At 47.0% G+C, this 27,384-nt stretch overlaps 1 protein-coding gene and 1 long non-coding RNA gene across 4 annotated transcripts; both read left to right on the forward strand.

The window, feature by feature from the left end:
- The first annotated feature begins 1,504 nt into the window (after positions 1–1,504).
- PEX5 (peroxisomal biogenesis factor 5) lies at positions 1,505–13,221 on the forward strand. 3 transcript variants are annotated; one of them, XM_069786035.1, is made up of 16 exons: positions 1,505–1,588; positions 2,117–2,320; positions 2,854–2,889; positions 3,065–3,197; positions 3,912–4,046; positions 5,153–5,258; positions 6,458–6,548; positions 6,884–7,000; positions 7,385–7,477; positions 7,653–7,772; positions 8,338–8,481; positions 10,619–10,689; positions 10,859–11,074; positions 11,215–11,380; positions 11,576–11,733; positions 12,104–13,221. In XM_069786035.1, exons 2-16 carry the CDS (start codon positions 2,171–2,173, stop codon positions 12,303–12,305), a joined length of 1,938 nt encoding a protein of 645 aa, XP_069642136.1. In that variant the 5' UTR covers positions 1,505–1,588; positions 2,117–2,170; the 3' UTR covers positions 12,306–13,221. The 3 variants fall into 3 exon arrangements, with proteins under 3 accessions (XP_069642136.1, XP_069642137.1, XP_069642138.1); XM_069786036.1 differs by lacking the exons at positions 1,505–1,588; positions 7,385–7,477 and having other exon boundaries at positions 1,635–2,320; XM_069786037.1 differs by lacking the exons at positions 1,505–1,588; positions 6,884–7,000 and having other exon boundaries at positions 1,636–2,320.
- A 5,563-nt stretch (positions 13,222–18,784) lies between these two features.
- Positions 18,785–23,400, forward strand: LOC104323855 (uncharacterized). Its single transcript, XR_011325179.1, has 2 exons — positions 18,785–20,858; positions 22,340–23,400. It is a non-coding gene; the product is annotated as an uncharacterized lncRNA (long non-coding RNA).
- The last annotated feature ends 3,984 nt before the right edge of the window (positions 23,401–27,384 follow it).

Consider the following 27,384-nt stretch of genomic DNA (forward strand, 5'->3'; position numbering starts at 1 on the left):
TCCATGTCTTCGTGCAGTCTATTGTTTTTCCTAGGAGCAGCACTGTCTGTCTGTCCTTCTTGAAAGTAATTCAGGATTCCGTCCAAAAGCCTCCTCCCTCTGTCTCTTTCTCCAAGTGCTCTTACTAAACCTTAATCACACTGAGCATATACAGGATTGGCATTTGGTAATAGTGGGTGAGTCTTGTTTGTCATTCCAGGGGCTTCATTCTGGAAATGTACTCATAGTCCTGGGATGACTACAACTTACAGGCAAGTAGGGAACAATAGCATAAGGCAGACATCTGGAAATGTGGAATGTATTGTGCCAATGTGACATAGCGTGTGCGGCTTTGGTGTCCATGTAGAAGAGAGTGGCAAGAGTGTAAGAGCGGTAAATATAAGAGTGGCTATGTAAACGTCTTTTCAAGTGTTGCCATCTTAATGCAGCTGCCTGCCAGATGTAGGGCACTTCCACATCAGTGCCTGAATGGGTGTCTGAAGCGCGCTTTCAGAGTGAATCTTCCAGTAATCCCCACTTGCTGGGCTTTGGTTTGTACTGCAGAACAGTCTTGGTGTGAAAACTAGATTCCTTTCAGGTGGTGCTAAACTAGCAGGCGTACTGTACATAGGAGCGCACCTCATGCTTTTCAACCACTAATTGGTGTGCAGTCCATGGGACGAGGGAAGGCACAATCCAAAGTAAAGCTCCCCAAACATGTTTGGTGTGGATGTTGGATTTCCAGCCCCAACTCTTACCACTTTAAAGATTTGCTTCTGTTGAGCCGTGCTACTTGCTAGCACAGAAGCGGCTGTAGCTGTCATACGCTGAAAGCTGTATGGAGGGTGCATTTGAAAGCTGTAAGGAGGGTGCTCCAGAAGACTTGCTGCCAAAGAGTAGTACCTAAAACAGCACCAGACATCAGTTCTTGGATAGATGGGAAGTCTGGAGAGGATCCTGCAGAGCAGCATGTTCCTTTTGAAAAGGAGAAGGTGGGATTAGATTCTGAAAAAAGTTTATTTCTAGCACCCTAATGTCACAGGAGGCGGTACACGTCACGCAACCCCCTCTTTGCGCTTTTCCCACTCTTTCGGAGGCTATACACGGATGAGCTCTGGTTTTCCAGGCGGTTTGCTCTCCCTTTGGAATCACAGGCGCAGAAGGACGAAGCGGCGGGCCGCAGGCACTGGCAAAGCCCGTCCTCTCCGCCACCCGTGCTGGTCCAGCGCGGGAGCTACCGGGCTGGGGAACCAGGAGCTGCGGGAGAAAGGCGGGACGAGCCCGGCCGCCGTGCAGCCACCGGGGGGACACGGGAACGGCGCCCGGTGACACGCCAGCGCCGGCCCCCAACCGGCTGCACCCGCAGAGCTGAAGCCACCCGGGCGGAGCTCCAGCTACATCGGCATGTCGCCGGCGGCGGGAGGGACCGGGACCGGGACCGGGACCGGGACCGGGACCGGGACCGGGACCGTCCTCCGGGCGGTAGCATCCCGCCGGGACTCTGGCCCTTTAAGGCGCTCCGGTGCGGCGTTGGCGGGGTGCCTGGCCCTTTAAGGGCTGGCCCCGCCCCCCCCTACCCCGTGAGCCCCGTGAGCCCCGGCAGCCCCAGGTACGGTGCCGGGCGGGGGGAGCCCCGCCGCGCTGCCCCCGCCCGGTCCCTCCGCCCGCCGGCCCGGGCCGGGGCCGGGACCCGGCGGGGGTGCCGCCGCTTGGGCGGTTGGCGGGAGCGCGGGGCGGCTTGGGGAGGCCGCGGCCTTGCCGTCCTGGCGAGCGGGTGTCCTCTCCCGGGCCCGCGGCGGGTGGAACCGGGGGCGGGCGGAGGGAGCCGGGGGGGGGAGTGTGGGTGTGGGTGTCCCGCTCCTGCCGGGGCGGAGGCTCTTCCCGGCCGCGGCAGCCGTGCCCGGCCGGGGGAGCTGGCGCCGCGGCGGCGGGGCTCTGAGCCCGGTCCCCGCCCGTGCGGGCTCCGGTCCGAGCTCGGCGCCTCCGCGGCCGGCCTCCCCCACCCCCGGCAGGGGAAGGCGGGGCGGGGGGGGGGGCTGGCGGGTGGTAGTGGGGTCGGGACACGGGGCCGGGCGTCCCCGGTAGCCGGTCCCTCCGCCTGGCGTTCACCCCGGTGTCCGTGCCGCCCCGGGGCCAGGTGCAGGCCCGGCGGGGTTTGTCGCCGACCCTCCCTCCCTCCCTGGCTGGCGCCATGGCCATGAGGGAGCTGGTGGAACCGGAGTGCGGGGGCTCCAACCCCCTCATGAAGCTGGCCGGCCACTTCACCCAGGACAAAGCCTTGCGGCAGGAGGGACTGCAGGGCCCGCTGGCCTGGCCCCCCGGGGCTCCCGGAGCCGCAGCCGTGAGTGTCGCCGGTCGCTCGGTTTGCCGAGCTGGGGCTGGGTGTGGGGCCTGCCCGCCGCTGGGTCAGTCAGCCAGGGGATGAGGGGGGGATGCTGGCCGGGGGGTGTGTGTGAGGTGAGCGGGTACGGGGGGGACGGTCGGTGCGGATAGGCGCAGCGTTGCTTTTTTGCTTGTTTGTTCCTGGGGAAGGAGGCCCCCGGGGTCACCCGATTTGTCCCACGGGGTTGTGGGGCCAGGGCCCGTTTGTGGAAGCCGCGTTGGTGGGCGCTCGCTCGGAGGATGGCGGTGGCCGCGGTGAGCGGCGTGCCTTGTTGTCACAGGCCCGAACCCAGAAAGCGCTGGGACGGGGGCTGGATGGTATCGCTCGGGGGTATCCCCGCTCCTTTAGCTTCCACGTAAGCAGGCAGCTAACGCAAGAAAATGCTGACGGCCTAAGCTCAAGGAAGGTGTAAACTAATTGGGTCACGGGGGGCGTGTGGAGAGGGGTACGGGGTCCGAGCTGTTGGGGTAATTGCCCACTATTCCCTGTAGGTATCCAAACCGCTGGGGGTGGCCACCGAAGATGAGGTAAGAACAGGTTGATGCATCTCCTCACTGCTTTTCTCATCAGCACTGTTTGCTATTTTTCCCCTTACCTGATACTAATCTTCCTTCTGACAAGCCCATTTCTTTCTGTCATGCTCCATGGCTCTGCCTGCTTATGTTCTGTGTGATGCATGTAATCCATCTCTGTTTTTGGCAGCTGGTTGGAGAGTTCCTGCAAGAGCAGAATGCCCCTTTACTCTCCCGTGCGCCCCAGACCTTTAAGATGGACGATCTGTTGGCTGAGATGCAAGAGATTGAACAGTCGAGCTTCCGACAGGCCCCTCAGCGAGGTGAGGGGAGCTAGAGTAGGTGGAAAGCTGGGAAAGATCTTGGTGTTATGGTTAAGCTCCTAGCAGGGTGGTTCCCATCTATTCAGCACTTGTGAGGTTGTATCTGGAGTATTGTTTCCAGATTTGGGCTTCCCAGTACACTGACGTACTGGAACGATTCCAGTGGAGATCAATAAGGTGTCCAGGGACTGGACTATGTGGTGTTAAGAGGAAAGGCTGAGGGAACTGGGTTTGCTCAGCCTGGGAAAGAGGAGTCTAAGGGGCAGGGAGCATGAGGGGTGGAGTGTCTAGTTGCTGTCTTTCAGCAGCCACGGCCAGGATCTTCGCAGCAATACACAGCAAAAGGACAAGGGGCAATGAACACAACTTGCGGACAGGGGAACTGACTAGATGTAAGGAAACATTTCTTCCCTTGGAGGATGGTTCAGTACTGGAACAGGTGCCTAGGGAGGCTGGGGAATTGCCAGCCTTGGACAAGTTCAGAAGTTACCTAATGAATGCCCTGAGCAACCTAATCTCTAGCTTTAGTGCTAACCTGCTGTGAGAACACCAGCAACCTCCAGAGATTCCTTCCAAGTGGAATCTTTCTGTGATTTTATACTAACAAAGAGAAAGGGAAAGATCAGAGATGATGAGGGCTAGCCTGGGATACTTAAATGATGCCTTTGAGTCCTCCAGTCCTCACTACTGTTTTTTTTTCTTTTCTTCTTGTAGCTCCAGGTGTGGCAGCCCTGGCACTGTCTGAAAACTGGACCCAGGAATTCTTGGCTGCAGCGGATAGTGCTGGTGATGTCTCCTCTGATTACAATGAGGCTGACTGGTCACAGGAGTTCATTGCTGAAGTGACAGGTGAAGGGTCCCTTTTGGAATTACTGTCAAGATGTTGCCCAGTCACATGCCTGTGTGTAGTGGAGAGTTACTGAATGTGAAGTTGGAGTAATGCTTTGGGCCCAGCAGTCAGTGTTTACTGCAGCAGCTTTAACGGGGGCGGGGGGGGGGAGGGAAACTGCTTTGCGATGGCTTAGCTAAATTGTGAACAATGTGGTGTGGAAGCTTTTATTCAGGTGTAAGGGTCTTTTGTTTTTAGCTGAGGTTACTTGGAGAATTTAGGAGAAGCAGGCTATTCAAACTGCTTTTGCAAAAGTATTATGACTCAACTGATCCAAATTCTGGAGATGGTCTGGTATTGCTTCTAGCTTACATATTCCTTAATTCCCTCTCTTAAGGCTAAATTTGCCTTTGGTACAAAGGCAAATATTTAGTGTGCTTTGGCCAAAATACTTTTTTGTCAGTTTCGTGGAGGTGGAGAGCTGTTGCACCTTGGAAATGTGCCAAGTGAATGTTTCTGGCCCAAGGGTTAAGCTTTCCCTTTCAGGCAAGCTATTAGTTTATCTGAAAAGCCATCCTGCATTGTGGATAGAGCTGGGGCTGGCGTAGGGTCCTGTTACTGTTCGTGACCTAATCTGGAAGTTATGAGTAAGATTTAAAGAGATGCTCTGCTCTTCTCCAGGAGTGGCCACTGTAGAGAGCCAGGTAGTCCCATTCTTTGACCTTCACTCTTTATAATTCTGGGAATATAAGTCAGCATTTACAAAGGTGTTTGAGAAAGTTCTGATGAAAACCTAGTGCTTCGTAGGCGGTGCTTTTGACAGAGACTTGTAATGCATTGCTAATTTTCCTGACCTACATAGTATCCCACATGGAGCAGACAAATAAGTTGTGAAATTGAAGTAGAAAATCACAAGGTTATTGGCAGCACAGTGGCATCTGTACTAATACATGGTCTGAACCTAAGGCTTGATTTTTAGATCAGAAGAAACAAGTGTAAACAATCTTTCTTTGAAGAGGTCTCCTCTGTATGTTAGCTAACTGTGAGAGAGCAAAATTTGAAGTTAATCTGAGTGATGGTCTGCCTATCTTACTCTTCTCCCCATTCTTCCTCATGTCCTATGTAGATCCGCTGTCTGCGTCTCCTGCCAAGTGGGCAGAAGAATACCTAGAGCAGTCAGAGGAGAAACTGTGGCTTGGGGAATCGGAAGACCAGTCTTTGGCAGATAAATGGTGAGTCTGTCTTCTCAAGACTAGTTACTGCTGCTAGGCACTTGGGTGGGTGAAGTTTGGATAGGTGATAGAAATCTGCTGTGGCCTGAATGCTTTTGAGTGTTTTAACCTAGACTTATGTTCTCAGGCAGTTTTGGAGAAAGGAGGAAACAGTGCTTGGAGACTGAAGTTTGTAAGAGATCCTAGCTTTTCTGTACTCTAGTTCCAGGAAGATACTGTGTTCATGTAGGCTAACTTAACCTCATGCCTAATGCAAAGCTCCTTAAAGTGATTGCAGGAGTGAGTTCAGGAACTCCTAATCAAGCAGAACTTTTTTTCCACAACAGATGCTTTTTTAGATTTAGAGATCTCGAGTAGTAGACTCTACTAGTTGTTAACTTCCATCACTTTATTCTCCCTATCTGGCAAACCACTTCCAGCCTTCCAGACATTATTTTCATGTGTGTTTGTGTGGTAGATTAAAGAACAGTCTACTACCACGGATCTTCTCTGTATAGGTGCCTTTTGACTACAGTGAAGTTTTTCAATTAAAGAAGCAAAACACAAGCAAGCAATTTGGGCTGCTTAGATCTTTCCCTAAAAGAGATTTTGCACATTTGGATTCTCCTTCCTCCTGACACTTGCCTTTTCTGATACCTTTCTGCAAATATGGACATTCCTGAGTTTTTGCTGCCAGTTCCAAAGACTTCACCAAGACTAAATGTAGTGGTAGCACCTGGAACTGGTCCTATCCTGCTGTAAGCCAGACAACATATTGAGTTATGTGCTTGCTGTGAGCCCTCAATCTTCTGCGGAGTTGATGCTTTTCCAAGACACTGTTCCTCTTCCATGAGCACAACCTACTTTCTTTGTTCCTAGATATATGACCTTGTTTTTGGTAGTGCTAAAACTTGCAATGTCTGATAGCATGTGAGCTTGACAAGGAATCCAGACTGTTCTGCAGAACTGTGCTGTCACTGTAATTGTTTAATTCTGCTGCTGTTTGTTGAGTCACTTGCACAGTTAACCTTGTAGTAATTTTGAATTTTTACAGATGAATAAAGGTACTGAATCGCTTAGGAGAACCCCAGAATCTCTGAGGAGGGGTGCTATCACTCAATATTGTTGTCTGGCCCACTGTGTAGACCATTGTTAGTGAAAGAGTTCACTGTTGCCTGGTATCAGACTCTCTCTTTCCCTTTTACTGCCTCTGAACACAGGTATGAGGAATATCAACCTGAGGATGATCTTAAGAAAACCGTTAGTGATTTCCTCTCTAAAGTGGATGATCCGAAACTCAAGAATTCTGAGGTAAGAAATTCCCTGACTGGGGCTGACAGATACCTAGTGTGAATAAGGGGTGTGGGGAGTTGAGAAGGGGGAAGACAGTAAAGGAATAAAGCCTCCTCCTGTCCCATGTTTCCATTTCTTCCCTGATTCCTAGAAGTTGAACCCTACAATCCACTCCAGATACTGTCCATCTCTACCACATGGCTCTGGTGAAGTCCTGGCCTCCCCACTTTTTTGGGCCTTTTGTGCTCACTTTGCAGAGAGAAGTCCTCTTAGTGAAGGAGGGGGGTGTGGGCAGAGGGCTTGTTGACAGAGCATCTGCCCAGCTCCACCCTTGTTTCATTTCTCTGCCACAGTTCCTAAAGTTTGTCCGCCAGATCGGAGATGGGAGGGTATCGATCGAAGCTAATCAGGTGACCCACAGAGACCAAGATCAGGCAGAGCAATGGGCAGCTGAGTTTATACAGCAGCAGGTAGGAGCCCCAGCCCTATGTGCTCTGAAGGAGGAGAGGTTTTTACCACAGTGCGCAGTCTGGGAGCGAGGGAGAATGACAAGTCCAACTCTCAGCAATGCTCTAATAATGACTAGGCTGGGGGAGGCGAGGGAGGGGCTGTTGGGCTCTTCTTAGCAGAGTCTAGCCAGAAGCTGGGAAGGTATATGGGCAGTGTGAGTTTTCTCATCTCCCGTAGCACCTGGGAGAAAGGGGATATCCAAGTGAACTCTTTTCCACTTTACAGGCCATCAGTTCTTGCTGGTGGGAGGAGGGGTCATCACAGACCCTCCTGCTGTTTTGGGATGTGCCCCGAGGTTGCCAAATTCTAAAAAGAAAGGTGTGTTTCTGTTTCCAAACTCCCAGGGGTCATCCGATGCCTGGGTGGATCAATTTGCGCGATCTGGGAACGTGTCAACTCTTGATACGGAATTTGAGCAGGCAAAGACTGCTGTGGAGGTAAAGCTGACGGAGGAGGAGGACGGGGGTACCAACTGAGAGCCCATGGTAGGGTTGCCTCTCTCCTTTGCATGCTACAGGAGGGCTAGAAACACTTACGAAGGTGTTTTCTGGGGTGTCTGTAGAGCTCAGTTTATGGCTGAGATACTCTAGTCACGTTCTGTTCCCCCTTTAGTCAGATGTGGACTTCTGGGACAAACTCCAGGCAGAATGGGAGGAGATGGCCAAGAGAGATGCAGAGGCTCACCCGTGGCTCTCTGATTATGAAGACCTCAGCTCTTCATCATATGACAAGGTAATAGAGAACAGGGTCTCTCAGCCCTAGTGCTGTGATGGACTGCCTTGAGGAGACTGGCAGTATGTCTGCCTCACAGGTGAGCTCCACAGACCCTGAATGCTGCTAGGATTCCTTCTCACACTGATCTTTTGCTGTCACTTGCACCCTCATCCCAGATCAGCTAGGGGTTAAACAAACACTGTTTTCACTTGTGCTTGTCTGCAAATGCCGTCTAGTTCCTCTCCAACACCAAATACCAGTTAATGCTGGGATTGTTTGCAATGAGTGCAAGTGTTGTCGCCCCTCACCCCAACCCCAAGCTGATAGTACCTGCACCAGATGTTTAGTCTCTGTTGCAACTTATTCCAGGTCTGGTTTGGGGGAATTTTTCAGCACAGAACAAGCAGGAAGAAGAGCTGTTGTTCTCTGATCTGCTACAAATTGGCAGAGAGGGCGAGGTGCTGGCTGGTCTGCAGTTTGAGTGTTTCTGATGGAGGAAGACTAGACTGTGCTGTACTGTAGAGAGTGCTTTTCTCCCTAAGCCTGTCTCCTAGCATTAGCACCTGTCTGTCCTCCCTGCTAGGGTTACCAGTTTGAGGAAGATAATCCCATGAGAGATCACCCAGACGCATTTGAAGAGGGGCGGAAGCGCTTGGCGGAAGGTGACCTCCCCAATGCTGTCTTGCTCTTTGAGGCTGCAGTGCAACAGAAGCCAGATCATATGGAGGTGAGTGAGAGCAGAGATAACAGGCCTTGGCCATGTGTCCTGCTACTTGGATCCTTCCCTTGTGAGGTGTCAGGGTGTGTGTGGAAAACTTGCTTCACTGTTGGGAGCTGTGCAGGGAGTAAAAAACATCTCATTTTTCTGTGGCTCTGGGTATGTAGCTGATGTATGTGAATCCTCAGGAGAGCTGTGGGCAAGGAGGTTTATGACTAATGTCAGTTACAAAAAGCACAAAGGCTCTGGCCCAGAGCTGTGTAAAATCTTTGGAGCACATGAAACTGTGCATGGAGCCAAGACAAGGAGTTCTCGTCTCTTAGGTTGCTTCTGTGGAAGTCTTCATTGACATTGCAAGTTTGGAGATGCTTATGGGAGGTAACTGTTTTCAATATCTGTATTGAAGATGAATTCTGAGCAGCTTGTTAGACTAGGGGTTCTGGTTAGGTTTTCTGTCTAGATGCCAGGAGAAGATGTAACCCAAAGGGGTTGAGGGATGGCTTGGGTGTCTTCACAGTCTTCATTTGAAGCTGTGGGCCAGAGAATGATTTTTATACTGAAGACAAGTTTCCAGCTCCTAATTCAGTGAATACTTACTTCCATAAAGCACTTCAATTTCTGCAGGATGGATTGAGAAATGGAATAGTGTGTGTGCCTTTCTCCAGAGGTAGAGGATGTGGATATTCTCAGGAGGAAGAGAAAGAATGCATATACAGTCATGTTGTCTGTTTCTGGATTGCCTGCCTCAAGGACCCACGGATGCTGAATTCTCAGTGTGTCTCATTCAAGCCTTGCTAATTGTATATGATTGGAAATACCCAATTGGTTAATCCTGAGGTGTAGATGAGAGTGATGTCTCAGAACAGAGGTTCTTGGCTTCTGGGAATACAGGCAACTAACTTTCTTGGGCACTGGGAATAAGTGAGAAGTAAGCAGAGGTTTTGGAGATCTACTTTAGCTTTAAAGTGGTCAAAAGGTGTTGCTAATATTCCTTTAGAATTGGCACTCTCTTCTCATAGGCAGTGTGGGCTGCAGGCTGAGCATAATGGAGAGGCAGTTGAAATCTTAGGCCAGTTCTCGCTAGCTGTATTGAAAACATTCTGAATTCTTCTACCGTGACTGCAGAAAGTACAGAAGTCAAGACTTCACAAATGGTACAGTGATCAAATAGACTTGAACAATTGCTCTGAAAGAAATGTCATGTTTGCTTTGGTCCAAATCACAACTTTACCTTGAATCTCAGCTCTTCTGCCTGCAGAACGCTGTGCAGTTATCATTGGTCAGATCTTCCTGAGTTGCAGCTAGCTATATGGTGAGGCGTTAGAGATTTGAGACAGTAGGTGGCCTCTTGCTTGTGGTGTCTTGTGCAGTGTGTCTGGGTCTTTGCTAATGAAACAGTTTCCTTCCTTGAGATAGTGGACGCTGCATTTTGTGACTTGTATTCAAAAAGTGGGTACTTCATGCTGACCATCCCGCTAACTATCTCTAGCCCATTTTTGAGCAAGGGTTGTGGTTATCAACATAAAGTGAAGAGGTACTTTGGATTTAGTGCCTTAATTAACTATTCCCTATGTCAGCAGTCTGGAGATGGAAGTGGTTTTCATGTACTGGTGTCGTGATGATTGATCAGTAAAATAACAGTGCTGCTACTTCCAGGTCTGATGGTCAACTCCCCAAGATTATTGCTTGCTAGTGGACCACTGCACAAGTATACACAACTGCCTGCCTTGGGGGGCTCCTTATTATTAGCACTGCTGCTATGCCATTTTGTTCTTAGGAAATAAGAGATCTGTTTTTTTTCCCTCCTTCCTCTGCAGTTTGACCACAGTTAGAAGTGGAGATTCTGTGACTTAAAAGTGTAAAACTGCCAACAGTTGCTTTATGATAGATCTCCAGGTAGACATTCACTACTTCTTGCTGTAACAACACCAGTTTTATTGGCCTTGAGGACCTATGTGCCATAAATCTGTGTCTTTTGAGATAAACTTATATCTGTGGCTAATGTGTACACTTGCGTACATTTGGTGTCACTCTAAAAATATGTGGGATAATATGGTGGATTTAATCTCTGTGTCTGTGGTTTATCAGCTGATCTTTTTCTCTGGATGTGAAGAAGTCTGACTTGGTGCATCTTTATCTTCTCCAGGCCTGGCAATATCTGGGAACCACCCAAGCAGAGAATGAACAGGAGCTTTTGGCAATCAGTGCCCTCAGACAGTGAGTGTTGCGGAAGAGCTTCTGAGCGTGGCTCCTTGTCTAGTGCATAGTGCCACAAGGACCATATGGCTAGCATGGTGTGCTCTGTCTCGATTGTGTTACCGCCTGTATCTGGGTGTCTCCCAGACTGATTGAATACTGTATTCACTCTTGTTTCTTTGACCTGCAGGTGCTTGGAACTGCAGCCTGGGAACCTCACGGCACTTATGGCTTTAGCAGTCAGCTTCACCAACGAGTCCTTGCAGAAACAGGCATGTGAGACCCTGCGGGACTGGCTACGCCATAAACCGGACTATGCCCACCTGCTGGAGAAGGAACCAGAGGACAGTGTCTCGGGGACAATCCTGGGGCCTTCCAAGCGTGTCCTAGGTTCCCTGCTGTCTGAGTGAGTTAGGGTTACAAATTTCAGCCTTTAGCTGAGAGGTTTCTTGGAGGGTTGGGACTGGGCCAGGCAGGAGCAGAGGGAGCAACCCAAAGCCAGCTCTCTCCACAGTATGCCAATATCCTTCTTCTGTGCTCTTGCAGCTCGCTGTTCATGGAGGTGAAAGAGCTGTTCTTAGCAGCTGTGCGCAGCAACCCCTCGACTGTGGATCCTGATGTTCAGTGTGGCCTGGGTGTCCTTTTCAACCTTAGTGGCGAGTATGAGAAGGCTGTGGATTGCTTCAGTGCTGCACTCAGTGTGCGCCCCAATGTAAGAAAGGGCAGGCTGTGGATGCTGGTGGTACCTGGAGGTTTATGGGTGAAGGTTTGGGTGGAGGTGCTGCTTGTATGAGGGGTACGTTTTTGGAGTGGAGGAATAAAACAGACACATGGGGAAGGGAGGGTTGGCTTGGAGCTTAAAAAGATCCAGTTTATCTCAGCCCTTTCTGTCTGCCCCCTCCTCCAGGACCATCTTTTATGGAACAAGCTCGGTGCCACCCTGGCCAATGGGAATCGGAGTGAGGAAGCTGTGGCTGCGTATCGTCGGGCCCTGGAGCTCCAGCCAGGATACATCCGCTCTCGCTACAACTTGGGCATCAGTTGCATCAACTTAGGTGCCCACCGGTGAGCATAGGATGGGCAGATCTGCTGTGACCCATCAGTGTGCATGTGTTTGTGGGGAGAGACTGCAGTAGGTCGCTAGGGCAGTGCCATGCTGCCTGCAGCCTTCCCTTGGCATAGGAAAGCAGAGCGAGTGTGTGGACTGCCCCGAGAACAAAGTGTCATGCAGATGCAGTTGGAGTAGGCGCCATCTGGACTTCAGTTTCTGTTAAGAGGGAAGAGGGGGATCGCTGATGGTTCTAGAGCGGGGCAGGATCTGGTGGAGAGGAGGACACACCCTCTTGGAGGGGAAGTACTTTAGAAGCAAATGGGGGAGGGAGTATGAGATGTACCATCTTCTCCAGTAAGCATATGTGTGTTCTCATGTTGACAGTGAGGCTGTGGAGCACTTCTTAGAGGCTTTGCACATGCAGCAGAAGAGCCGAGGTCCACGGGGGCAGCAAGGCGCAATGTCTGACAACATCTGGAGCACCCTCCGCATGGCCCTCTCCATGCTGGGACAGAGTGACCTGTACGGGGCAGCTGATGCCCATGATCTTCCCACACTGCTTCAGGCATTTGGCCTCCAGCAGTGACTCTGGGATGGGCTCCCCTGCGAGTGCAGGGTTGGCCCAGCCCAGCGGTGACCTTCCTTAGAGAAATGTTCCGTAGGGTTCATACATATCTTTGCTCTGGTAGGGCAGATCATTGGCAACTGTTTTTTCAAGGACGTCCCGCTGAAGCGTGCAACTTCCCCTACCTGTCTGTTGTGGCCTGAGCATTTCTGAGCGGTTCACGTTCTCACCTCCATGACTGGCTGACACTCTGCTGGTAGGCAGGTGATCAAAGCGGGGAAGACGGCAACACCCAGCCCTCCTGCCAGGCTGCATTTGCAGTAATGCCAAGCTTGGCTATGAGGCTTAATGACAGCCATTCTGCAGAGACTACCTGCTGGATGCGTCTTGAGTGCAGGTTGCTTTGGTGGGGTGGGATTGCCATTCGGTGAAAGGGTGAAAAATTTTGGGTTTTGAGCATGCTTCCCCCATGTATGTGCTTGCATGTGTGTATATGTGGGTTGCTAGGGAAATGGGGGGGCAGTAGTCCTCTTTTCTTGATACCGGTAACGTTATGGTACAGCCAGATGCTAGTTTTTCAGTGTCTCTTCATGTACCTTTTAAGAGCAGAGTATTGTACTTATGCTAGGGACACAGGTGGAGGCCCTTACCCTGTCAGGGTAAGAGGAGATCCCAGAGTTCAGACCTGAGGGAATGTGATAGGAATAAAAGACTAAAATGTAACCTCCCCTCCCAGAATATGGTGGGGAAAGGGTCAAGTCTTAATTTTCACTTGATCATCTGTCATTGTTTACCTTTGTGCAGAAGTTCCCCATCTTGTGTGTAACTGAATCTTGTTAATTATAAATATCTGTATATGATTCTATTGGGGAAAATGTTTTTTAATTGTAAAGTATTTTGTATAATAAAGGGGGGAGAATTAAAATTGCCAAAATGACGTCTTTCTCTGTGCCTCTGTTGGAGCTGCATGCAGTGGGTAGTACAGATCTCTGGGGGTATTAGCCCACTGGTTTTCAAAAGATACATCAGACTCTCTCTCAGTTTCTGTCTTCTCTTTTGACCCAGGTTTTGTTTTATTGATAGCTGATATGCAAATGAAGCTTAAAGGACCTCATTTTGCCGTAGCCTTAGGCTTCAGTTCTGTGAGCCAGCAGAAGAGCTTCCCTGTGCCAAAAAATGTCTGGTTTTTTGGTTTTTTTTGCCTAGGTTTAGCGGTCAGTGAAGGTTTGGTTTTGTTGGTTTTTTTATTTATTTATTTTCTTGCCATCTGCAGTGAGGGAAGTTGTGTTACATTTACCACCTCTTTGAGGAACCTGACTGCTGCAGTAGTCGAGACCCGGAGCTTTGGCAGGGAGCACTTACCTTCCTCTTCTACCAGGCACCTGTTTCTTCATACCTCTACCTGCACAGGCTTGTTTTTCTCTTGCTACTGTAACAATCAGGAGCAGAAAGTGTGTGCAGAGAATAGTTCTTGCTGTATATTTTCTGAGCTCTAGCTTCCCCTGTGGCACTGAAACCTACATGCACTGTTCTGAAATTGCTGTCATGCGTGCAAAACAATTTGCTGCTTGTGCTGTCTAAAAGGAAGGGAAACGCTGCTTCTGCATCCTGCTCACACTCACTGCTCCTGGTCACAGATGTGCCTTTCGGCTTTTACTGATCTCAGTCCTTCTGTCAGATTCTTCTCTGCCCAGCAAAAGAAAACATGAGTACCTATACTGTTCCCCACCTGCTGCCCACGTGTTCTCCCTTCCCTAGTTCTCTGCTGACCCTCTCACCACTGATTTCCTTTGCCTCTTTGCTGCACCACATTCCTCTCTGTTCACACTCCTGTTACCACTGCTTGGCCTTCCCTTTTTCTCATCCTCAGGTGCTCCTCTCCTTGGCTTCCTCAAGTTGTCTCAATTTCCCTTGCCATTTGGCTTAATCTCTTGACTTTTTGCTTGGTGTCCTTCCCTATCAGACGTCCCTGTAGCTAGAGTGGGCTGTCACTGTTTGTCCTCTTTCCCTGTAAATCGTTCTGACTTTCTTCCCTCCCTCCCAACTTAAATCATTGTGCAGCATCTGTGCTACCTTTGCTGAGGCCAGATCTTCACCTAGACACCAGTCCCTGTTTAGTCTGCCAGGGCTGAGTGAAGACTGAGCTGCCTCTGTCCAGGCCATGTCTAACTTTATCCTGTTAAGAATTGGCTTTGGAAATGGAGCGTTGGTGCAGGGAACAGCAGCTGGCTGATTGTATCTCCATTCTGGTTCCAGTTCACACCTTTTGCCTGCCCTCTGCAACCCTCTCTGGCCATCTCCAAACCAGGCTCGCACGGGGGCTCTGTAAGTATCTTGATCCTAGTTCGCATTTCCAGCCACATCCACCTTCTGTTGCCAAGCCCTGTTGTACGGCAGGGGTGGGTAGTAGGTGCTGAGTATTTTAGATTCACGGAAAGGTAAGGCAGTGAGGGATGTTTGGAGGTCCCTAATACAACCCCCTGCTTGCAGCAGGTCTGACTTGAATGCTTGCTAGATGAGGTAGCTGAGGGCCTTATAACCGATCGTGCTCTGCAATTTTTGCACTTTCTATACTTTCTCCTCTTGTACTTTCCCCAACTTACAGAACAGCGGCAGGGCCTATTGCCACTAAAAGCATGTGAGGGATCCCAGCAGGCCCTTCTTTGCTCTTTACCAAGTCCATGGGCATCACAGGACACAAGCTAGATCTTCCACAGGGCACTGGGCCTGTGGTCAAAGGGGATGGTTCAGTACCTGTTCTTCCACCCATGCTTCTTGCTGTGTTTCTGCTGTATTTCTTCCTTCAGTGTCTTACTTATTTGCTGCTTAAGGCCCCAAGAAGTCTTAGGATCTCTTGCCTCCTGGTGTTGGCCTTAGTCAAGGCCCAGCTGGGAGATACCAGCAAAAGAAAATTTGTGCTTTGAGATCCTTACACCTCTAGCCACAGTGCTCCTCATTAGCTTCCATGCTGGTCAAGAAGGTGGGTGTGCTGCCATTGCATACTCTGCTTTACCAATGCAGTTTCCTCATCTTGAGCTGCTGAGCCTCATTACGATCCTGGGTTCTCTTGAGTTATGACCCCCAATCTCTTGTTTTGGGTCCTAGGCTCCTACCTGTTTGCCTGTGTGTGCTGAAGCCTTTCCAGTCTGGAAGGGGCTCAGGCCAGTCCTTCTCTAGAGGAATGCTCTGAGGGTGGTGACCTGAAGTGGGTGTTCATGGAAAGAGTGTAAGGGCAAGCATATAGTGGATACTCTCATATTCTTTAGGAATCTGCTGCTTTAAAGACTGCCTGACCCAGAAGTTGCATCAGTGTGCTTGTTTAATAGCCTTTGGTGAATTTATTCTCTGCCTGTGTCTTGTTGATTTTTAAACCAGTTGGTGCTTTTGGTCTCTACAGTGTCTTGTGGATGCACAGAAGAACTGTGTTTAGATATCCAAAGTATTTTCTTTTGGTTTAAGCCTGCTACCTCTTCCTTTGTGGCCTCCTGCTTCTGATACTGTAAGACATAGCAAATAATAAGGTTCTAGTACAGTCCATGTCTCCTCAGGGGGAGCCCTTTCCCTACCTCTGTACCTCATGCTTCTGTATCTTTTCTCCTTTCCCTACCTCTGTACCTCATGCTTCTGTATCTTTTCTACTTTTACCATATTATTGCCAGTATTTTCTTCACGCCCTAGCCTGCCAAGGGGCCCTGTCACCGAACACCATGCCTCTTTCTCCTCCTCTCAGTCAGTCCCTGATGCTCAGAAATCTTTTGGCAGGCAAGTCTGCTACTGAGGAAGGACTGAAAGCAGCAAAGCAGCAACAGAGACAGGCCAGCAAGACAGACGGCTTTGTCAGAGCAGACTCTGGCAGCTTCTCCGTATGGTGGTCCCTTGTTCACGTAGGCATGTGTTTCCTTGCTCCCACAAAAGATAAGAATTAAAACCTTTTGCTGGTCACCTTTATGCTTAGTATGGCAAAGCATTGTCTGGTATTTTCTGATGCGTTTGGATGCCTGATTTGAGACATGTGAAACTTTAAAATTCTCTAACTGTCCGTGACTTTAGGAAGAGCCGTAGGTACAGACATCCCCTGAAAATCTGATGCCTGATAGGTAGGGGTTTTTTGAAACTGTTCAAGTTCTCTGTTGTATTTCTTAAGCAGAAGTGACACCTAGTGTTGAGTCGAGGGCAGGTCCATGTCTGTCACACTTGCCTGGACCAGGCCACTAAAGGGTTTAGGAGCACAACCTGCTAATAAAACATGAGAGGAACAAAATGCTGGATGCCTTTTCTGAACGCGTGACTCTTGGGAGCTGGAGAGGCTTTCCCAGCCCAATGTGGTGCTGTGAAGCTAGGTCCTTTTGGTTGTCTGTGATGCCTTTTTTTTTTTTTTTTTTTTTTTACCAGATGCTTTCTGGTACTAAGCATCTAATTAGTCTGGACCTTTGTGTTTGTGGAGTCCAGCTTAGCAACCATGCCATGGAAACCCATTTGCACATTTATTAAAGACGGGGACAAAAAGCAACCCAGTTGGGTTTGTGACATTTTGAACTAAAACAATTACTCATAGACAATCTTGTTGCCTTTTCCTTTATCTGGGAAGGGGAGACTTTGGGGAGGAAATAACAGTTAGAAAAGCTCTTACCCTTCCTTTCTGGCTTCTATGTCTTGTCAAGTGGGACTTATGAGGCTTTTGTCAGTCTGTGTTTGCTGTGCCTCTCTTCCCAGCACATCTTTTGTGGAGCTCACTCCCAGTGCTGCAAGTGGATACGCAGCACTTCTCTGACAGGGTGCTGTCGTCCCTTTTTTTAGTCTTTGCTGAAAAAGTAGTGTTGTTCAGTCCACTTTACTGAGCACTGGCAATTGGGGAGTGCAGCAAACACAGTGGCAAAGAAAGAGAGAAAAAGAAAAAAAGGGGAGTGTGTGTGAGATACATGCTAGGCAAAAAAGGAGGCATCTTTTTTCCCTCAAGGGTTTGGTAGTGAGTATATTTATTGGTGGGTGGGCTGTTCACAGCTTGGGGCTCTGTGGTCCAGTTGCATGTTCCTATGTTGCATCTTTGGGGGCTGTTTTGTTTGAGAAACAGAAGTCTTGGAGCCGAAAGTGAGAAAGAGACTCCGTCTTTGTGATGAATTACTCTACCAGCCCTAACAACTGCAAAGAGGGTAACAACCAAAAAACCACCCCCTTCAGCCACAAAAAACCCTCCAAAACAAAGAAACCAGTGTCCTGCTGCCTTGAGTCCACAACTACCAGACAAAACAGCAGTCAGAAACTGGGGAGATGCAGTTCATATGTGGTTTTATTAATTTTTTTTAACCCCCTTATTTTAAAGTAAGGAATGAAAAGAGATGCATAATTATTGAGATACAAACTAAGGTATCCACTGTGGTGGAGAAGGGTGGGAACACAAGAGGGTCTAGAGTGGAAGGAGTTTGTTGATAATTTGATTTTTCTACCATTTTACCTTTTCCAGCACTGTGAAGTGGGTACATATGTGACATCCACAGCTTTAAGTGAAATTGTTTGTCACCCTGCAATCTAGTGGAAAATAGACTACTGCAGTGCAATGTTGATGAAGCCAACCACAGAGGAAATAAAAATAAATAAATACATAAGAGTTTTGACATATTTCGGAATGATTCTACGGGAGAACAAAAAAATATGCTCACTATTTAGTCTTGTTAAAAAAAAAAAGCAAGCCAGTTTTATGAAAAAGATAAAAATATTTTAGTAATTTTTGTTCCAAATCAGAATAAGTCTTTGATTGTTCAAGTGTTTTTTGCATAATGTAGTTCTCGATGCTTTCAAAGACTCTGCATGTTCATCATTTCTCTTGATCATTCTTTTGCTTTTTGTCTGCTGAGGGCAATAGAGGAAGAGTTGTTTATCCTTCTCTTCTTTGAGTTTTCTTCTTCCTCTTTTCACTTTTGTCACACACTTTCTTTTCCTCATTTTGAGATACTGGTATTTCTGCAGGAAGCAGGGTGGGGGGGAAGTTTGGGAAACATAATTTCCCGTAAGGAAAAAAACCCCTAATCCTACAATAAAACCCCCAAGCCATAAATATTTCCAATATCAAACTCTTAGCCCTACTCTGGATTCTGCTTTGTTCAGTAGCTTACTTCCTTGTGCATAAAGCACCGTATAAATGAGATGAGCGATATTAAAATCCATTTAGTTTCCAGTGCCAATAACACTAGGAAAGATGGTCATCAGAACCAGGAGCTCATTTTTTTCTGTGACCTTGGGAGTGTTTATACAGAGATCCTTTGCCAAGCTTTTGTGTCAACACATCCCATCATATATCGCCTTTTGATTTTCCTTGGTACCATGAAAAGCCCCACTGCCAGCTTTGGTGACAGTTGAGCCACGCTCAGACTCACTCTCTGTGTTGCCTTCATGGCTCACACATTTGTCCAAAGGGCTTTTCTGAGTCTACAGGTGCTGAGAAAGATGGGAATGTTTAGTTTGTGATGAATTATGTCATTATGTATATATAAAAAATATTTTTTTCAGAAACACAACTAAATTAATTTAATCAGTAAAATACACTAGCAAGGTAAGAAGACTGAATGTTGTTCAATGACAGCGTAAATCCATCCTATTCTGGGCTGTTTTAGTCCCTCTTCCAAATAGTCCTCCCACTGGTGTGCTCATTCTCCCTTCTCTATCCTGGTGGACACCATGGTTCAGGAGTGGAATGGGGCCTTGCCCTTTCCAGCAGCACTGAACTGTAGGGTTTGCTCACTGCAACACATGAAACCATGCCATAAAGGTGTGATTTGGCAGTAGAGGAAGGCTGATTTCACGTCTAGCTGCTGCTAGAAAGTGAGGTCCTGCTTCTCTCTTCCAAACCCCAAAATGCAAATTTCAATTGCTCTACTTCCAGCCTCTGCAGAGCAGCAAGAGAACGAATGATGTGGAAAAAAACCCATGTATTTTTGTGCGAGCTTAGTCCTGTGATCTGGTGTTAAAGAATTCTCAGTCATGGGTTTCTCTAGCTGGCTGGAGCTACTGTACAGGCTGCCTGTTTTGGCAGGGGTGAACTCTCTCCCTTCCCAGCTCCCCAGCTTCTCCAGTAGCATCCTACCTGACAGAGCAGGGGTCTCTGAAGCATCCTACAGCAGGGCACGTCCTAGCAGTGACCTTGAAAGAAGCTCTGCTTGTCAGATGTTGCCCATCGAGGTCATTACATTCAACGACAGCTTAGGGCAGCATCTGCTCTGTAGCTGTAAGCGCAATTACGTATTTTCTTTCTCGGGAGTTCTAGTGTATGAAAAACTGGCTCATAGCCCCTGCCTCCTGGGTTCCTCTCGGAGGTTTGCACCCAGTGCCCCGCCAGTCTGCCCATATCCAAGGTATATTTGAGATCTACCGCCACTGAGCCTGTGGGTTATTTGATTTGTTTGCTCCAATAACCACCAAATCTCCTCCGAGTCCTTGTTGTGAGCTTTCTCACGTCTGGTGGTAACGGGAGGGACCGCTTTCCTCTGAGGGTGGTTCAGCCCCCGGAAAGGCTGGGAAACTTCCAACTTTGGAGCTGTTCGGAGTCACCTGGACGAGGTGCTGAGCAGCCCCAGGCAGGTTCAGATTCGTCGCAGCTATGAGGAAGGGGGGGTGGAATCAAAACCTCCAGACGTCCCTTCCCACCTGTATCTTCCTGTGAAGCTAAATTGTCACTCATTTATTTCCATTGGCAATGCAGCTGTTTCCTTTTTTACACAGTCGTTATCATTCATCAGACTGTTGCTTGATTTCAAAATTCGGAGGTGGCCAAGGCAAAATCAGCTTTTAAAAGAAGCGTCTTCTTTTTACTGCTGTAAAAATACTGGGTATTTTTTACCCTGTAAAAATACTGGGTATTTGCAGGATCTGGATTGCTCTGCACTAACAAAGATCCTGTTGTTTCCTCCCACTGTAGTACAGCTTGCCCAGCATGCTAGCCAATTAACATGTCTGAAAATATATTACAGAATAAACCTGCAATATGAAAATAAGCAAAAATATTGCCACTCTGTCAGAGCCTCCCTGCCCTGCTTTACCAGCTCTGCATCCCTGTGGCTGCTCAAATGGCTACATCGGTGAGAAGGGGGAAAGTGAATTTTAAAAAAAAGGTACTTAAATGTCATCTGGACATCTCACATAGAAACCCTTTGGAAAACTAACATTGTGTATTAGATGTGCTTCCCAGTTAAGCAAAAATGTAAGCTGCAGCAAGCAAAAAAATTCTACAGCCCATGCATCACAAAATACTTTGGTGTGTTTTTATTCCTGTAATTCATCTGGCTTCTGGAGAATGAAGACAAACAAGAACGAAAGCTCTAAGAATTATCAAGAAGTTTTTTCTTCAGTGGCCTTTTGAACCCGAGCAACAAGATGGCTGGCTGTAGCAAGATCAAAACCGAAATAAAGCAGTTAATTGTTTTTGATCCCTGAGGGTAATAGGGTCCACTTCTCAGAACAGAGTGTTTCACAAGACTTCTGTGCGAGCTATAAATGTAGGTGAGCGAGCCACCTCTGGCAGGCAGCAGCACCAGACTGGAGGAAGTGCCGCCAGCTCTCCCCGTCCCAGGCGCTGTCATCGAGGTGAGATGCACACTTTTTACACAAAACCTTTCAACGGCTTCTCGGGCAGCTACTGTGAAATGCGGTTGAAGAGAAAGATGTTTAAGTGTTGGGCTGAGAGCTGCAACATGTATGTGAGGATGTGATGTCTGGATTTGCAGAAACTTGACCTATCTTTCAGGTGATGAGAAAACAGCTGCAGGATAAGCATACCTTACGAAGGGAGAGGGTGGAGAGAGCCTTTGCTACAAAATTCCAAGGGGTGAAAGTGAGAATATTTTACAAATTAATCTTGGGCATAGGATCCTTATGTTCTCTCAGCAAAATTAACTGGCTTATTATTAGTACTTTTTCAGCAGGCACGAGGTCATTATACTAGTGCTCAATCAATCAATAAATTAAAGTTCAGGTACCCACAGCCTCCATAAATTCAAATATAACTGCGAAGAAACACTTAAATGCTTTTAATCATGTAGTGAGACTTTTTTTTTTGAGTAAGATTTAAGTGAGATCTTTTTTTTAATGTTGATTATGTTGCTCAGGTCTTGCAATTTTAGTCTGACTTTTAATCTTACTTGGGCAGATCTGATCTTCTCGCATCCCTTCCCAGAATCAACTAGAGTAACTGCTTCTTACCCTCAGATAGATTTGCCCTGAAATCTAAAACTTTGCTTCGATGGCTGTTATGTGATTTAGAAAGGGAGCTGTCAACTTAACTGGCTGCTCCTTTTTGTTCCTGCAGCTGTTATTAATAAATACTGTGGTTCTTTATGTGATTCCAGATGACTGTGTGGAATTATATATGAGTATTCATAACAGTGCTACAAAAAGACATTTACAACCTGAAACTGAGTCTGACTCAAAGAGCTGATGCTTTGAACTTGATTGCTTCTTGGCTTAGGTCAACAGAAATATCCTGATTTCAATAGAATTTCATGTAAAATGAGAAATGAGGTATTCCAGCGAGTTTAAAAGTTCATTTCTGGTCTTAACAGAATAGATATTTTTCCTATTTACAGTACAAAATGCACTTTAATTTAGCAATTAATTGAATGTCTCACTACTTCTTTACTTGTAATATTATGTGGATCATGAAATCTAGTCCAAACAATGAACACCAATTTCTAAAATAATTCTCAAATGCAGTGCCAATTATCAACGGAAAGATTTATCAGCAATTATGTATTTTATTTCATTATTATTTAGGATATACCAATAAGATGTTAAACTAAATGCTCAGACGTCCCTCACACATATACATAAACCAACATACACAACTAAATAAACTTTAAAAAGTTTTGGTGTGCATATCTGAATTTACTTTTTTCTTCCAAATTCAAATTTCTATGTCATGCCCTCACTCTTTTCCAGCTGCTGCTGCGTTTACAGTCTGCTAAAAATGTTTTACTTTTCCTTTTTATATTCCTCCCCCTGGCCCCCTCCAGCATTTTGTGTCTTGCTTCTTACAGTCATTGTTTATTTTCTGTTTTCCTTTTCTGCAGGCTGTCATCCAGCTCCTACAGCAAGAAATCCGAACGACAGAAGGCCTACTGAGATGGGAAAAATCATCGTTTATGAGCATGCCAACTTCCAGGGTTACTCCAGAGAATTCACCAGCGATGTTGCCAATCTAAAAGCTGTAGATTGGAATGATTGTATCTCCTCAGTGAGAGTAATTGGCCAGCCTTGGGTGGCTTATGAGCACCACAATTATACAGGCCAGTTAATGGTATTTGAGGAGGGAGATCATGGCTTTGTTGGTTGGCAGATGAATGATACGATCACTTCTCTGCAGTTGATCACTGAGGATCTGCGCAATCCCCAGATCACGCTCTATGAACATTCCCAATACCAAGGGAAGAGCAGGGTGGTAAGAGAAGCAACCAACCTGGCTAGGGGGTACGACAATGACACCGTATCCTCTCACAAAGTCCAGAAAGGCGTCTGGCTGTTGTGCGAACACAGCGACGGAAGCGGTATTCGTTACATTGCGCGAGAACGGGAACACCTTCCACATTACAGTGCAATCAACTTAAATGACAAGCTTTCGTTTCTGCGTCCCCTTCTCCCTGGCAGCTGCTATTAGACAGCAAATCCTGCAACGCCGAGGAAAGATGCAGCTCCAGCAAGGAACCTGAGACCTAGATTTCTGTCTGTGCTTGTATTGCTTTTTTCCCCTGTGGCACAGAAAGGCTGAATGGGAGAGCTCTCTTTCATGCTGCACTGCAGATCTCTATTTCTCGATCCTGCCTTGCACTGTTCTCCCTCCCCCTAATCCCCACAAATGCAATAACTATCGTATTTGGTCAAATGAAAGCGTCTCAAAGATAAGAGACATGCCAGGGGTGTGTAACCTATTGCACCTGCAGTTCGCATTCCCATGTCCTGTACTATGTAACGTAAAAGCATTGCATGTTGCTTCTGTTGCTAGATGCGTTAACAAAATGTGAGTATATAACAGGCATCACTTACTTTGTAACTTGTTTTACAATGGTCTTGCTCTACCATGGCCTCTGGCATTTTTTGTGTTCTGTGTTGCCATTAAAGAAGATATTGAAAGCAACGATGTGTCTATTTTATGTATTGTTTGTGGTTTAATAGAGATAAATATTGCCCTTTCATGGTGAGATATCTCTATGTATTCAGATAATAGTTCATGCAGTCACTTGTAAGCATTTTTCATGGATCTCCCCTGAAAGGTTTTATCTCCTTCCATTCTCACCTCTCAGTAACACTGGGTACAGGCTTGACTCGACCAGACTTAAAATCTTGGTGAGCGTGCCGAGTATTGCTGGGATCCTGGCCAAACTCACCTGGAGACTTTACTTAACTATCACAAGATTGATTGTTTCTCAAGGCATTGATCATACTAATGATATAGTCTTCTACTGCCCTAAATAATATAATCAGACAGAAAGTTTTGATAAATTTGAATTGATTGATTGGCTGATGGCAATAGGAAAACCTGTCTGATTTTTTTAAACCTTCTTTATCTTGATATGAGATGAGGTACCATTTTGAAATCACAGTGTTTCAAAGAGCATGGAAAATCCCCTTCTTCTAAAGTTACCTCCATTGTAATTCTACATCGTAATGGCGTTTTACTGTTGTAACAGTCTCAAGAGTCACCACGTGCTATGTTCTACCACAGGCCAGACCGAAATGCTAGCTCAGGTAGCTTAGGGCCCTCCAACACACCAAGCAGTGCCAGGGGTTATCACCGCTACAAGCACGCGAGGAATCCCACTGGGCCCTTCTTTGTCCTTTTACAAATCCGTGGGCATCACAGGCCACAAACTAGATCTTTCACAGAGCAAAGAGGCAAACGGAGGATGAAGATGCAAGCTGCAAGAAGCGGCAAGCTACAGGAGAAGGGTTGCCAAAGCATCTGTAGTTCAGTGTTTTGCAAGCCCCAGAGCAGCCTGGGGAGTGACCTACCATTCAGCATTCCTACAGGATTGCGACTCTGTATGCTTACTCTTTGCCTCCAAAGCAGTGCATCAAAAGCTATATGGCAGAATCAGCTTCAAAATAATTGCATTTGGAATATGAACTATGCAAGGCCTTCTTGCAGATGTGGGATCACTAGCTATTTCAAGAACTCTTTTGCCATGCACAAGTTTACCTGGAGAGCAGAGGGTTGCAATTCTGTGTTATCACTGTCTGACGGCAGCTGCACGCTCTGAGCCACGTATTATGACAGCTGTCAGGCAGCTCCGCATTGCAGTGTTTATCGAGCTCTGTGCTCAGCTCCCGTTTGCCATGATTTCCTTGTATTTATAGTTAAAAATGAAGCCCAGAACATGCTGCAGATGCGCCGGGCTTTGTTCCCGTTTTCAAACAAACGCTGCAGGCTGTGCTGACTTACCAGCCACTTGTGTTCATCTGCTAGGCTCGTGCGGGCAGATGCAATGGTGACAGCTCAGGCTGCGTGTGGTTTGGGACACTTCTTACTGCTTTGCAGCCAATTTCAGGTTTCCTTGCTCTATTCACCAGAGATCTTCTTTTAATGGGATTTCAAAATTCAATTCAAAGAACATGGTGCATTCTCCCTACTCTAGGCCAAAATAACTTGGAAGCGCCGAGCACTCTCCAGATAAAGCACCAGCTGTGCCCAAAGAAAGGGGACAGTGTATTGGGAGGAGGAAAGCAAACACTGGTATGTTCTAATGTGGGCTTTAGCAATGGCATCGGTGGGTATCTGGGATGCAGTGTTCTCAGTCTTCTCAATAAGGTAAATCAGATGGTGCAGAGCTCTGTATTGTCACCATTAGACTTCTTCCAGAAGGCCCAAGCACAGCATTTTGCTCAATAGATAACAAAGCTGTAAAACACCAATGCACGTTATGTTTTTGTTTTGTTCCCTGTATTAATGCAACTCTCCAATACTAATACCTTTGGGAGGGGCAAATGTCGTCTTCTGCCCAAACCAATTTGTGGAAGAAATTATTTTGGAAGTCCTATTGAATTGCCTGAGTCATGTGTGAGGGATCCCTTTCAGCATCTTAGCACAATAATGAGGTTACATAGGCACTGTTAATAGGAGAGAGATTATTTAGGAAGTCTCTAATTATCTTTCCTAGGAAATACACTTGATGTTATTTCCTTTGTGAAAATGCCATTTCTTAAAGAAGGTATTCTCTTATTTCCTCGGCATATGTAACTGAAAATTTGTTTACAGCCAGGGTGTCTCTGAATCAGATAATTGTTATCTCTGAGTTTTCCCTCTGTTTCTCTTGGGCAAAGGGAAATCCCCCAAAGTTGCTGTGATCTTAACCAGCTCATACTCCTGTCTGTCTCTGGTTCTGGTCACCAGAAAGGGGATTTTCTTTACTTTGGGGGCAGAGGGTCTAGTTGCTCTTGGGGTGCAGTGCACTGCAGACTAGCAGGCAACTTCTACACTGCTCAGATAGCAGTACCCTTGAAATCATATTCTGTGATCATCCTCACCCCTTATCTTTCCGGCAGGCTTTAAAAGGCATCTCAGAAGGACACAACACCCTCCCTGGCATTCCCTACTGTACTTCACACGTGTTGTACATCCCTATACAAAAGTGCTGTATGACACTCTTGCTCAGGAAAGACTAGAGCATTGGCATCTCTATCTGCCTGTCAGTGCAGGGATAAACAGTACCTGGAGGTCCCAAGCCCTTTTAAACTGCCCATGGTAATAACACAGAGTAAAAAGACTGCTTCCAAAATAAACAGTTAGTAGAAAACTTTCACAGAGGGGATTACGGCTGATCCACAGTGAAGTGCAAATGGACATTTGAGCAGAATGCTGCATAGGAAGGCTTGTAACGTGTGATATACCAAAAGGAGATGTCTAGAGAAGAAGGCTCAAACACCATGGGTATAGCTAAGAGGTGATACGTAAACAGACTGAACTTTTCTCTGCTTGGTTAGAAACATCTACAGACAAAGTTCAGGCATGTTTGGGTAACCAAAGAATATAAAACTTGGGCTTAAGGTCAGATCTTGTCAACCCAGAAACAGGATGTTGGTTACATGTTAACTACACCTTATTTTGTAACAATGCTGTGTTGCCTCCTGATTAGAAACAAGTTCAGAAAACTTTCTTGGAGCTGATTCCTCACACTGACTTGGCTCTCAGGTCATGGCTGGGCTTGATGCATTGATGGATCATGACTCTTGTCTGACAGAACACCAGATGACTGTCCTTCAGTCCATGGTGTTTAAAGTAAGAATTACATTTGGCATGACTTACAGACCCTAGATCCTAATTTCATTCAGAAAATACTGCATAAAAGCTGAAATCTTTCAATCCCTGTGTACAATCATTAACCACAAAAATATATTCCTCCTCTCTTCAAAATTGAATAACACACTGTGAGAGACTGAAAATTAAACGTAAATAAAACATTTAATCAATCGTTTGGTGTCTCTTCACCGTAATTTAGCCTGAGAGTACCATCAACTTGCTACGACTCCCTGGGTTAAACCAGCTCCTCCATTTGAATCCCACTTGAAGAACGTGTGATTTACTGATGCATCCTCAAAAAGAGAAGGGAAGGTATGGAAATACCGGGCAGTAGCCTTACATGTTGATTGGGGGGGGGGAATTGTAATGGAAGGGGAGGGAAGTGCTCAGGTAGGGGAGTTGATAGCAGTTTGGAGTGTGATAAAGTGAGAGGCTGAGAACAAAGAACCAGTGCTTATTTGTATGGATTCCTACACTATTTAAAGGATGTACTGAGTGGCTCCTCTTCTGGGAACAAAACCAATGGGAAGTTAACCGGGTACCTGTGTGGCAAAGAGAAAAATGGGAGGAAATCTTAATTGTTGCTAAACAGGGGACTTTCTTGATGGGACGGGTAGCTGCACACCAAAAGGGGAATCGCCCAGCCCACATTTGGAATAATCAAGTAGATTCGTTAACCCGTTTAGTGATAACAGCAGCAGAAGCTGAAGAAGAAAAGTGGGAGCATCTGTTCGAGTGGTTACACGTGAAACACGGTCATCCAGGGCTTAAAGACCTTTTCAGAGAAGCTGTTGGCAGGGGTTGGCCTGTTACTCGGGAACTGTG

This window comes from Haliaeetus albicilla, chromosome 6 (assembly GCF_947461875.1).
Source record: "Haliaeetus albicilla chromosome 6, bHalAlb1.1, whole genome shotgun sequence".
NCBI lineage: Eukaryota > Metazoa > Chordata > Aves > Accipitriformes > Accipitridae > Haliaeetus > Haliaeetus albicilla.

Coding starts and splice junctions, on each gene's coding strand:
- PEX5 (XM_069786035.1), top strand. CDS start 2,171: ATGGCCATGAGGGAGCTGGTGGAACCGGAGTGCGGGGGCTCCAACCCC. Junction 4,047..5,152: donor GTTCATTGCTGAAGTGACAG/GTGAAGGGTCCC, acceptor TGTCCTATGTAG/ATCCGCTGTCTGCGTCTCCT. Junction 5,259..6,457: donor CAGTCTTTGGCAGATAAATG/GTGAGTCTGTCT, acceptor CTCTGAACACAG/GTATGAGGAATATCAACCTG.